This window comes from Bos indicus x Bos taurus, chromosome 19 (assembly GCF_003369695.1).
Source record: "Bos indicus x Bos taurus breed Angus x Brahman F1 hybrid chromosome 19, Bos_hybrid_MaternalHap_v2.0, whole genome shotgun sequence".
Taxonomy (NCBI): Eukaryota; Metazoa; Chordata; class Mammalia; order Artiodactyla; family Bovidae; genus Bos; species Bos indicus x Bos taurus.
Genome location: NC_040094.1, coordinates 48,068,499 through 48,082,184, shown reverse-complemented (window position 1 = coordinate 48,082,184; position 13,686 = coordinate 48,068,499). Strand labels below are relative to the sequence as shown.

The 13,686-nt window shown below is 39.3% G+C and overlaps 1 protein-coding gene across 5 annotated transcripts in view; it reads right to left on the bottom strand.

The window, feature by feature from the left end:
• The window catches only part of TLK2 (tousled like kinase 2), a 123,911-nt gene that overhangs the window by 13,537 nt on the left and 96,688 nt on the right, over nt 1-13,686 (bottom strand). For all 5 annotated transcript variants that reach the window (XM_027517554.1, XM_027517555.1, XM_027517556.1 and 2 more), the window contains 4 exons: nt 12,891-12,988; nt 11,221-11,302; nt 7,022-7,113; nt 2,367-2,456 (listed from right to left, as the gene is read on the bottom strand). In XM_027517554.1, coding sequence (XP_027373355.1) covers nt 2,367-2,456; nt 7,022-7,113; nt 11,221-11,302; nt 12,891-12,988 — 362 coding nt within the window. The remainder of the gene's footprint in view (nt 1-2,366; nt 2,457-7,021; nt 7,114-11,220; nt 11,303-12,890; nt 12,989-13,686) is intronic.

Here is a 13,686-nt window from a genome sequence, read left to right as displayed (position 1 = left end):
GCGACTGAACTGAACTGAAGCTGTAACAATGTGGCTAAATCACTCAGGGTCTTGCTGGCAAATAAAAATTACTTAAGTATTTAGAACAGAGAGGCTTTAATTCAGAGAACTAATCACACAGATGATAGAAGAGCTAAGAAGACAAAGTGGCCAGTGAGCACCCTAGAAATCATCTAGAGCAGGAAGTCATTAGCACCTTAAGGCCAGAGGGTGGAGATGGCGCAGTCAGAACCAGGGTCACCAAGGGAACCTGGGAACCATGGGGGGAGGAGTCTCCACCCACCACCACCTCTGTCTCCCCACTGAATGAATCCCACTGAACAAAAACTGACAAAGGAGCCTGGTGAACACAGCCTACAAGGGCCAACACATCTAAGATGGAACACACGCAGGACTCACACTCAGGGCCTATGGAATACTGAAGACCTTCAAGAAGCAAAACAACAAAATGTGGACACACACAGTCCCAAGGGACCCCCCCAAACTGACCAACAGCTCATGCTTCTTACAAAACATAGCATGTCCCAACATGCTAGCATTCTATTTGAGAAAATAGGCCTAAAATGTATCAATTTCTCTGATCTGATATGCTGAAATCTGAGGCATAGAGTCTCAGGCTTAGTGAATTTATTTTGGACCCAATGCAAGCTGAAAATAAAATCTCATTTTTAATACTCAACTCTCAGAAAACTTTCTAAAACAATGATTTGACTTATTTTGGGGAAAAATTCACCATACACACAACAGGAAGAACAAAGTAAACAACCCAAGAGTAGTGTAAAATCAACTCAATTTCTCAGATTAGTTAAAAGTGTGTATACAATTCAAAACAGCAGATAATCCAAGTCATTGTATTTATTTTTGAAATGATTTTTGTGCTTATATTTGGGGGGTATGAGTGTCCTTCCTAGTATTCAAGGAACTTGTTGAAAGCAAAACAATAAAGCTACCCTGTGGAAATCTGCTTTTTAACTCGCTGTTTTTCTGAACCCCACTCCACACCACACACAGCACTGTGCTGACTGCACTTGACTGGAAAGGGGAAATCCCTGAGTGGATGCTTCCAAAGGAAATTATGGTCTCCCTTTGGGGCCATTTCTAAATCTGGATGGGCTCTCTCGCACAGCAAGCTCTGAGACAGCCGCCATCTGGAAGAGGCCGAACACCCTGGGAGGCGGAAGGAAACCCCTGCGGGCCAGGCCTAAGCATGCTTTCCTGATTCAGTTCAGACTCCAACAGAGATGTTTCCAAATGCTGAACTATTTCTAAACTCCGGATAAACCAAGAGATGGAGAGCTTACCTATACAAGTAATGAAATACAACAATGCCTACGATTATTAAAGATCTCAGACAAGTCATGAACTTCTCTGGTCCTCAACTCTCCACCTACAAAGTGAGAAGGCTGGACTGAAATCTCTATAAGCCTCTGAACCAACCTATATTTTCAGATATAGCATTAGACTCTGCCACATTTCATTCTAATTCTATGATGAAATCATACTGCTAGAACTTCAAAAGGCCCATCAGTGTTCATCAGCCTCACTTGACTGTTGCTTGTCTGTGGTATGCCAGCACCAGTTTGTACCAGTTTCTAAGAGCTGAGAGTTAAATTCTCAGAAATCTTGTGAGCTAGTTTTTAAGCCACTGGTAGGATAAATGGATAAACAAAAGGTAGTATTTCCATACAGCAGAATATATTTAGTCATAAAACAAAATGAAGTACTGATAAATGACACAAGAAGAACCTTAAAAGAACACCATGCTAAGTGCAAGAGGCCAGCCACAAAAGTTCACACACTACATGATCCATCTTATGAAAGTCCCTGAAGAGCTGATCTATAGACACAAAAAGCAGATAGGCGGTTGCTTATAGCAGGAGTGGAGTGGAGGAAAAGGGGGATGATAGAATAAGGTACAGGATTTCTTTCTGAGTGGAGAAAATGTTCTAAAACTGACTACAGTCATGGCCGCAATATACCTATGAATACTGTGTACTTTTAAATGAGTGAACCATATGGTATATAAACCTATCTCAATAAAGCTGCCCCCCCTTTTTTAAAAAACTGGACATGTTCAGAGTCTTATTTCACAGAAACTGGCAAACAGTACCCATCAGCCCTATGCCTCTCCCCTCCATGCTGGTTGTGAAACACTGATCAGCACACAACTGCACCCATCCTGTGGCCAAGAAATGTACATCTTGCTGGCCCCAATGTGAATTCAAATACAATCATTTGCCCATAAATACATTTGGCCCCCTCAGACAGTATTTTCTGGACCCAGCTTTAAATTCCATTCCATGAGTCATCAACACACTGCAAGAAAATAATATTTTCTGCTACGCTAGAAACGGCACAGTACTTACGAGTCAGTGTCCAGTGAAAAGTAATCATACAGCTTAACTATTCTGGGATGATCCAGTTCTTTGTGAATCCGGTATTCCCTACATGCATGCCTGTGAACCAAAGGGAGACATTCTGTATTCTGTTTAAAGGGAAACATTTAACATTTTGTACCCTGTCCTGTCTTTCAGAACTCTTCCAGGACCCTCCCAATTCATTCTCACACCCCCATTGCTCCCGCACATCCACTCCATTCAAGGCCATCTGGTCCTCTAGTCTTTTTCACCCCGTTTTCTCCACAGGTCTCTGCCAAGCTGTTGGGAAAACAGTAGGCACCAACTTTTATCCTTTGCAAGTTCATTCTGTGATAACCTTACCTCTTTTATATTGATACCCAAACAGCAGACGTTTAAAAATGATAAAGACAGCACTTTTTTCTTTTCTCTGAAGCTGATACTTTCCACCTACAAATGTTCATACCCTGGGGTTCCATCACAGGGATCAATTTGGTACGTAAACTCACTGAGTAAAAGGGCTGCTGGTAAGACAAGGCAATTACAATGCACTGGATTTGTTCTTCAATCCTACTCTTTACAAAAAAGAATTTACAGGACTATCAGCATTACTTTCTAAGAAAATGCTAATTTGATAAAAAGTTTGAAACTATGGGAACCTTAGTTTTCTTAGAATCAAAGACGTTTTTTCATACATGTCTTTTGTCTTTAGTAAGATAAGGAAGAAAAATGTACTATGTAATCTGACATATTCATATACTGAATTTTAAAGAATAAAATTTAGTTCTTACTTAAAAAGAGTAATAGTATATTATTATATATATATATTTTAGGATATTATATTTTAAGTAACCTAGCACCATTTAGTTTGGGGCATTTTGTTTTAAAAGTCAAAAAAGGAAAACAGTGATGTTTTCTGAAATGTATTCCAGCATGTCAAAAATACACAGAAAGTATTCAATCGAAGAAAACTGAGGAACAACTAGGGGAAGAGGGAGGGGAAGAATAGGAATCTAAAAGTGATTAAATGTTCTTCCCCAAAGAAAACCTTGTTTGATTAGGTTTATTTTTTAAGTGGCCATTTTGGGCAGTTTTGCTTCTTCATACGCTTCATTTCATCAGCACTTTTTCTTTAATTTTAAAAGACTTTTTGGCTGCTCTGAGTCTTTGTTGCTGTGCACAGGCTTTGTCTAGCTGTGCTGAGTAGGGGCTACTCTCTAGTTGTGGGGCTTCTCTGGTTGCAGAGCATGGACTCTAGAACGTGGGTTTAGTAGTTTTGATGCACAGGCTTATTAGCTGCCCAGCAGCATGTGGAATCTTCTGGGACCAGGGATCAAACCCATGCCCCCTGCATTGGCAGGCAGATCCTTAACCACTGGACCACCAGGGAAGTCCTCATCAGTATCTTTATGTCTTTCTGAAAAGAAAAACTTGTCAGCACTGAGTCGGAGCAGCACCACGCTTCCAATGCAGGGTAAGCAGGTTTGATCCCTGGTGAGGAACTAAGATCCCACATGCCTCATAGCATGGACAAAAAAAAAAATGTAATACCTCATTTCATTCGGTAAAATAAAGGTAGTACTGTTTCTAAAAAAACAAGTTCAGAAACCTATGGTCTAAACAGATTACTGTTAAGTCATTTCTCATTCTCACACACTAGAAATCTATCGTTCTCCGCCCTTTTAACTTTTTGATTTTGTGCATTTCAGAGTAGAGACCAATTTCTCCATGGAGGTATTAAAAAACTGAGGAAAATAAAGGAAGAAAAAGTATAAATTAAAGAAACTGTCACAAGTCCTTGCCAACTAAGGAAACTTTCTGTGTGTCATGAAAGGACCCCCCCCAACATCACGCCGGGCTCTAAGGCCATTTGCTACAGTTCACCAGGCAGAGCAGAGGTTCTCCTTATATTCTTACATCCTTCATATGTTCAAATTTCAACTAAACGTCGAAGGGACTAATGCACTATAAATAAGGAAACAAATAAGAAACTGATCCATTTAGTCTTCTACTCTAAGGAGATATATATTTAGACTTTCAGTAATTATATCCTAGAAAATTAGAAAAGAGTATCATACAAGAGTACAGATACAGTTATTTCTGTGGATAGCTTTATATGAAATTTTTCCTACCATAAATTTCTTAATATCTATTTTGGGAGGTTAAAGAAATCAAGTAATGCCTATTAATGCTTAATAATGCAAAAGCAAAACAACCAGTTTACTTCTATTACTTTCAGAGAAAGGAGAGGAAAGGGGGTGCAAAATAGAACTCTAAATAAAACAATACAATAGCCTTTTATTTTCTTTGAATTTTTCTCTTTTTCACCCAAATACATGTTCTGATTCCAGATGGGGGTGGAAAGTCATCCCCATGAAGGAAAAAGCAAGCAGAAGATCTTACTATATGCAGGTAACAGCAGTATTTTCATATTTTATAATGTGACCACAACACTGAAATTACTCCTCTTCAGCTTCACACTGACTTTTTGAAGCACTCTCTAAAATCTGTTCAGCCCCTGACATGTCTCCCTAATCTCAGTTCAAGGGGGTTAATGCCATATTGCTAATTCACTATTATTTATAGCCTAACATTCCTCTGTTATGATTTATTATCACTTAGCAAGCAAAATCTTTCCAAGAAAGGTGGAAATGCTGTTAAGAATTTTCCCACAAGGATGAATGGAGGTCACAAAAATTTTGCACCACCCGCCCCCCCACCAGTGTGTCTATCAACTGGGAAATGGCTCCTGCCCAGATGGCTCCACAGAAGATGCTCAGGAGTCATGATTCCTGCCTTGGTGAGGAAGCAAAGAATAGGAAGGCAGCGCTGGGAGCTGGAGCTGAACCTCTAAGAACTCAGACACGAAACTACCCCCTTCAGCTGCTCTGTGACTCCATCTGGCAGACAAATGGGAAAGGAGACCCCATCCACACGCACCAGGACTCAAACAGCTTGCCAAGTGTGTCAAGGAGGTCCTGGTGTCCATCCCTCACTGCTTCAAAAGGCTACAGTGAGCACAACCCCCATGGGCAGTCACCACAGTCTTCGACCCCTGAGTTCTCTTTAAACTCAGCCTGAAAGCTGGACATGGAGACGAGGCAAAGTCTGTATAAATCTCTGCAGAGGAACTATCTCCTCAAGGTTCATCAAGGTCCATCCCTTGTAGAGTCAGCTGGTTTAGAGTTGGCAGAACACACAAGCTGCAGAACAGGCTCCGAGGATAGCCGAAGGACACTGTGAAAGAGATGCAGGTACTGTTCCTATACCCTAAGGTACTCTTTGAGTCTCAGTATGATGAGGACATTTCTCACCATCTTCCTAACTGGTCAGAACATGTGGCTGTCCTCTCCTCAGTGCTCTCTGGCAACTGCGGCCGCATGCCATTTGTCCCTGCCTGTCGAGTGCCTGGAATGTACCTGTAGTAATGTAACTGCTCCTCAAAAGCATCTGGACTGCAGCCGCCTGTCACACACGGACACAGGCAGAGTGCCATGCACAGAGCACACAGCACCCTTTTTCCCTTCTCTGCTAAGCGCTCTCTCTCCTAACGCCACAGGAACCTTCTCTCCTCCAGCACTGAGCACCTCTGCCAGCCTGCACAGAGCAGCAAGAGTTCCTGGGTTCCTGATGAACAGTAGCCATAAGGCAGGAGTTGCCTTGCTCCAAGCCTCAAGAATGGGTTAATGATGTAGAAATGTTTTATTTTTCTACTGAGATTTAGAAGCCACCTAAAAGGCTCTTCAAAGTCCACTCTTCTGCCTTTTTCCTTCCAGAGTACTATTTATAAGAGAAAGCAAAAGTGCTTTTATAGAATGGAGGTAGACTGCTTTCTAGCAAAAGGGGCTGTCTCTTCTTTCAGGGGTAGGATATGTCTAACACAGTACTTGTTACTACAAAAAGGAAACAATATTACGGCCAGGGGAGATTCTAACAGAAAAGTCTGAGTAGCCTCCAAAGCAAGTGAGCTATAACTTCAATGTTCTGAAGCTCAGGGCAGAGACAGGCAAGGGCTGATGTTAGTGGAAGAAAAACATTCCTACCTGCACGTGTAAAAACTGTTCATTCTAAAGAGTCACCCTCCCATCCTGCACCCCCAGTACAGATGAGGGCTGCCACAATGGCATCTAGAAAGGGGCAAGCACAGCAAGTGGGACACTGAGGACAAGAGCTCTGAGACGGGAAGCCTGTGACAGGGGAGGCGGGTCCAGCACTGAGGCCCACACTGAGGGCGCCAGCGCCGCATGTTCTTCTCCATGATGAGACTGAGGCAGCAGCAGAAGCCCCACCCCCTGCTCCCCGGGGTCCCCAGGCCACTAAAGAATGCTCTCACATTTTCTACAGACAAGCAACAATGATTTATGAGGCTTTACTTATTTATTATAGCTACTTTTAGAGGCACAATGGAAGGGGAGGGTTAAACACATGGGCCTGGATTAAAGGAAGTCTGGATTTAAATACAGGCTCAGCCATTTTTTAGCTGTTACTCAATTCTGTAAGTATCAATTTCCTTATCAGTAAGATGGAAGATTTATTTACTCTCCAAGGACAGTTATGAGGATTAAATGAAACAACAGCAATGCATGTAAAGCTCTTAACACAGTGCTCAAACTACAGCTATTAATACTAAATTTTGAAAAATCAGATACTCTAGTATCACTTACTTGTGGTAATTCTCCTTTTTCTCATCTCTCCAGTTTTTATTTAACTGGTGAATTTTCACAGCTACGTATCTTTGTTCTGTTAGATCAAATGCCTATAAAGAAAAGGAATAAATTATACTGTGGATAATGCTAACAAAAATTACAGGCTACTGACCAGAAGCTTCTGTTTAACAGACCAACATTTTCAAAAGTCCAAAATGCATTATTAAATAACAAGGGCAGTGGAGAGCACACTTCCTTCAGAGTTGTAATCATCTTTCTTGAAACTTGTGATGAGACAATCGAGAAGTCTCCAGACACACTGGCACCAAGGGGTTTAGAAAATAAAACCTAGCATATACAATAAACAGAAAGACAGTCCATGCCTTAACAGTCACTTCTAAACAACTCTCTTTCTGGATATCATCTACCCTATTTGGGACCTTTCTCACCTCTTGGCTCTTGTCCCTTAGCTGGTTCTGGGACTTGACATTCTTCAACAGTAATTCCTGCCACGTTTTTTTTTTTTTCCTTTTTGTAAATATTTTTTAATAGGCTTTATTTTTAGAGCAGTTGTAGGTTCAGAGGTCCTGCCACTTTTGAAATGCTAGGGTCATAGACTATCTGCTTTCTTAAGAAACAGGACACACCTCTTTGCTAAGTTTGTTTAACTGCACCCCTACATACTGGATAAATAAAAAGTAATTTTGGACCTCAACAATGTCAGAAGCTAGTCGCTTATGCAGCACCGTCCAAAAAAAGGGACATGCTTTCCCCAAAGGCCACCACTGTTGGCACAAGCTCCAGATCAGCTCAGCGGTGCTAGATTATGGGGTTAAAAAAAGATAACAGATTTTCAAGGACGCCTGGCGTACATCACAATTTGAAAAAGTAAGTAGCATTTTACAACAGATTTCCCCAATACAATTTTTTGAGGAACTTTTTTAGAATGAACTTGGCTTTAATGTCCAAATTAAAAACTTACTGCTTCAGTTCCAATGCTATTACCACCTATCTACCAGTTTCCACAAACATATGAATAGATGAAGACAACAGGCAGAGGATATACAGTCCATGAAGAGTGGTGATTACTCTACAGATCTTTTAAAAGACAAGCTACCTCTAGGAAAGCACAGGATACAAGAGAGGCCTGCTTATAAAAGAAACTTCTAACACATACCAAATTTAAACCAGTATTTTTAAAATACAAAAACCATTCAATTCAAACAGAGTATCTTATTTCACAGAAATGGAAACTTTTGAACTCTATTTTTCTTACAGAGTCTAAAGTCCACCTGTATGCATGTATCCATCATGGTTTTATAGGAGGGAACCATTTCAAGCCATTAAAAGCCAGATTAAACATCACCTAATTTGTAAGAGCACCAATGAACTACAAGTGTCATTTTTTCCTATTATCAAAACCTATTTCTGAGTTCAAGACACTGTGATTCACCAATGATCGAAGAAGGGCTACATGGAAGACAGCAAAAGAACACATTGATGTACATATTGTTGTAAGAAGCATTTAGACTTCAGAAGTGTTAAAATGTTTGAAGAACAGGAAAAAATATGAAGAAATCACTAACAAGTGAAGCACCAAAAACCAATTTTGATGATTTTAAAAAAGAAATAGTCCCACTTCTGGGTATACAGCCAGAAGAACTGAAAGCAAGATCGCAAAGAGGTATCTGCACATGCGTACTCAAAGCAGCACTCTTCACAACAGATAAGAGAAGAAAGCAACATAAATGTCACCTGACAGATGATGAATGGATAAAGAAAATGAAGTATATATAAACAATCTCAGGGTTATCCAAGTTTAAAAAGAAGAAAATCTTGTCACATGCTCCAACATGGATAAACTTTGAGAACATTATGGTAAATGAAATAAGCCAGTCACAAAAAGACAAACACTGTGATTCCTCACATGAGCTACCAAAAAATAATCAAAGTAGTAAAAATATAAAGTAGAATTGTGGTTACCGGCAGCTGGAGAAAGAAGGAAAAGGACAGCTGCTGATTAGTGAGTAGAGCTCCTGTTCTGCAAGATGAAAAAGTTCTGAAGATCTGTTTCAGAACAACATGAATATATGTAACACTACTGAACTGAGAAGACTCTTGAGAGCCCCATGGACAGCAAGGAATCCAAACTAGTCAATCCTAAAGGAAATCAACCCTGAATATTCACTGGAAGGACTGATGCTGAAGCTCTAATACTTTGGCCACCTGATGCAAAGAGCTGACTCATTGGAAAAGGCCCTGATGCTGGAAAAGACTGAAGGCAGGAGAAGAGGACAACGAAGGATGAGATGGTTGGATGGCATCACCAACTCAATGGACATGAGTTTGAACAAATTCCCAGAGATAGTGAAGGAAAACGAAGCCTGGCATGCTGCAATCCATGGGGTCACAAAGAGCTGGACATGACTGCACGACTGAACAGCAACAACTGAACACTTAAAAAAGGTTAAGTTAGTCATTTTATGCTATTTGTTTTTTACCACAATTTTTAAAATTACCCCAAATAAATAATAAACTAAGTATATGACCCAAGAATGAAAACTAAACAGAAGGAAGATTTGAAAGCAAAAGTCAATGAAAACAGAACAAATCAAATAGTACATCTGATCAACAAAAATAAAAAGTTAATCTCCAGAGGAAAAAAGAAACACTAACTAACCTCTGGCCTATTAGTCAAAAGATACAAAAATAAACATTTCATAAGAGAAATAACTTATAAAGTATGGAAATCACGATGAAATAGGATGATTTTCCAGGAAAAATGAATTATCAAAACTAACTTAAGAAAGGGAAGAAAGTCTGAATGGGTCAATATTTGTAAAAGAAACTGAAAAGGCTATTTTCCTCTAAAATGACAACTACCCAGCTGATTTTATGATTTAGCACTAACAACTTCCACGTAGCCAACATGTAATGCAAAACACTCCAGAACATGGGAAAAAAGAAGTTTCACAACTCCTGGAATAACTATGACATCAAAGCTAGACAATGCTGCCTGCACATAAAAAAACACTGTAAGCCAATACCACTTATGATCATAGATTAAAAATATGAGCAAAATACTAGAAAATGAAACCCAGCAGTACACTAGAAATATCATAATTCTGGAAATGGGAAGTGATGATACTTTCACGACACTGTACATGTAATGCCACTGTATACTTAAAAATGGTTAAAATGGTAGGTATCATGTATACATCACCACAATAAAAAAATTCACATTAAAAAAGAGAAAAAAGAAAAACTAATGTTTTTATCTGAAATAAGTATTTCACTCAAAAGATTTTCTATATAAAAATTCATATGGGCATAACATAAATCATTAACAGTATAGGCTACAACTTAGAAAAGAGGGAATTACTAGGGTCATACAGTAAAGACAAATTAATAAACTAATTGGGCATTTAAATGCCAGGTGCCAGAAACAGAGAAATTTAAGGAGGTTGTGGTTGGTGTATTTAAAACAGGCAGAATTTCTCATTCACGGAAAATCAACTGGAGGCCACAGTAGCCTGGACTTTGCTGCGCCAACTGAAGCACTCTAAGCCAGGACAATCCTTCAGCAAAACCAGTGTTACTAAACACTCTGACATGGAAGATGCCAACACTTTAAAAGCAAAAACCAGGTTTTCAAAGAATTAATTTTTTAGTACATCTATTTTAAGCATTATATATATATATATATATATATATATATATATATAAATTTTATTAGAATAAAAGTAGCATTCATCTCTAACAAATACAGATGAGGCAGAAAGTACAAAACCAGAGTAAAAATCACCACTATTCCATTACCCAGAAATGGTGCTATTTTCTGTTTGTTGTTTTTTTTTAATCTGTAATTACTCTTCAAACTTGATAAACAGGGTAAAATATTGACTCCTGCTTAGTCACAAGTTTACTAGAAGCAGTTCTCCCAAAGATAGTTGTTGTTTAGACTCTAAGTTGTGTCTGACTCTTTTGCGACCGCATGGACCATAGCCCACCTGTCCATGGGATCTCCCAAGCAAGAATACTGGAGTGGGTTGCCGTCTCCTTCTCCAAGGGATTATTTTGATACACAGGTTCTTAACAGTTTGGAACTTTGGCCAGTAGATATCAGTCACAATTCTATCGCTATTTTAAATGTTTTCTAAGTTTGTAATAACCAATAACTTAACTCTCAGTCTCTATACCCAGTTCCTCATACTTACCTTGTAAACTTCACTGAAACCTCCTCTACCCAAAAGATGTAACAACAAATATCTGTCATTTAGCGTTGGATGATCTTTAAATCTGTGGAAACAGAATATAAAACAACATTTTGAGGTCAAGTACTACACAATTTTCCTTGTTTGTGAAATTTCCAGAATGTCTGACATGTTATACATACAATTACAGATGCTGCCAACAGTTTGGCAATCACCGCAATATAGCTAATTCTGAGCATAGGAAAAACTCTATGGTTCAAAGAGAAGGCGTAACTATGATGAACAACATTAGCTGTGGAGTCGTGAGACCCAGGTGCCAGCTGCAGCACAGCCACAATTAGACTAGTGACCCCTGTTGACTTCCCTCTCTTTCTGCCCTGCCATCAAGGAGGGGGGTGCAGGGCTGTACACTGGACCAGGGATTTCCAAACTGCTACTAGGGTCCTGCAAACCCCTCAAGAACCACACGTCCCCTCCATCCAAAAACATACAATAAAAACCCAAGATAGTTTCCATGGCCTTAAGATCAGGTCTCATTATAAAGTGAGTCACATGCTCTACGTGCATTCATTTTCTCTCTTTACATCTTCATGATGTAACTGTTTTCCCCATATAGGATTCCATCTTGTATCATTTTCTAGCAATAAGATAAAGAAATGAGAGATTCTGGCAAAAATAACTTTTAGGTGTTTCTACCTAGTTCCTTATCAGCCCTACTAATAATCCTGAAAGTATTTTGATTTTGAGACAGTGGCACACCTGTGGAGAGAGGTGATATCACTGCATAGGATTTCACTGTGGAGTCAGAGCCACATCTCAACTCTTTGTTTGGCCACACTAGTCGCTAGACAAGTTAACTTAATTTCTCTAAGCCACTTTCCAGATCTATGTATTGAAGATGACCTACTGCAATGGGCTACTGTGACAACTAAACGACAGAACACAGGGGCACTTAGCACTCTGCCTGACACAGAGAGTGCACAGTAATGGTAGCTACTGTTGCTGCCACTTACAGAAAGCAAAGTCCATGGCTCACTCTGGCCAAACAAAAATATACAAGCTGTAGCTATGCCAAAACCTCCATGTTTCAGAATTAGAAAAATGTGGGGGGAATAAAAGGATTATCGTTAGAAGCCACTTGCCACTTACAATCTACTTTTCACAGTTTTAATTCCTTAAATGACTTACAAAGATGAGCATTTATCTACAATTAATGTACTGAACTTGAGTCTTTCTTAAAAATCTCAACACTTTAAAGACCTGTAAAGGTCATTCAGAAACTGAGTGTCATTTTCAACCCAACCGTCTTTCCACACCACCGCACCGCCACCCTAATGCTTCCACTTCAGTAAGGCTAGGAGGGTAAATCTGAGCACACAGTGTACCTAAACCATTGGCGACTGCAAAGTTACATTGCCTTAATGAGCTCTATGTGCGTAAAAGTGCTGTTTGTATAAACATATACTTAATATATAACCCTAATATATTTATATGTATTTAAACCAATGAAAATCATAATTTTGTTCATAAAACGTATTATTACACCTACAACAGAGTTAAATACACCATGGAATGGTTTACCAAATTTACAATAAGCAAAAATATCATTCTGGACAATTCATGTCAGAAAGTATTCAGCAATCTCCAACCCAACATACCCCCAAGTTGCTTACTGTGAATTATCTTCATTATGTATCCTTTTTAGTTCCCTGATATGTAGATTTCTAACCCTTTCTAGCCTTTCCAGCTCTGCCTGGATCTCTGCTTCCTCCTAAAGTGAAAAGGAAAGAAACAGCTTAGAACACAGGAAACTTTACCTTTTTAGACTCTCATTTCAAAAACAAAAGCAGACATCCCTCTTAAGAAAAGCTGAGATGTTTTCCACTGAAAAAGATTTTTTTTAAGAACTGGAATTTTAATCTTAAATATGATCCCACAGCAAAATAATAAATAAAACTCAAACCATACAGAGAAGAACAGCAGGAAAAGTGAAAAGCTTCCACCCTCTCCATGGCCACTCCCCAGATACAATCACTGTTAAGTTCCTTGTGTAAGTTTCCAGAAATATTTTGTATGTATACATACAGGCATGCAATCTTTTTTTCTTTTTTCTAAAACCACAAATCAGGTTTTTAAATCAGGTTTTTAAAATCAGCTTCTCTAACTGGTTCTGTTCTATAACTGTGATTCTACTTAGTGCTTTTAAATTCCACTGATTTAACAAGATCTGAGAAGGGCAGGGAGAGATGATAAGCACACCTTAAGAGCAATCTATTAAATACTTATTGATCAACTTCCTGATAAGCAGCACCCATCAAAAAGCACACACTACTGAATTTAAGAGACGAGTGACCTATATCAAAGACACCTCTGTGAACACTGTCAACACCAAATTCCACGTGGGTGCCTCTGTGTTACAATACGGTTGGTGCGCCACCTCCTCTTCTCAGCCAGCTCAGGTGACAGACA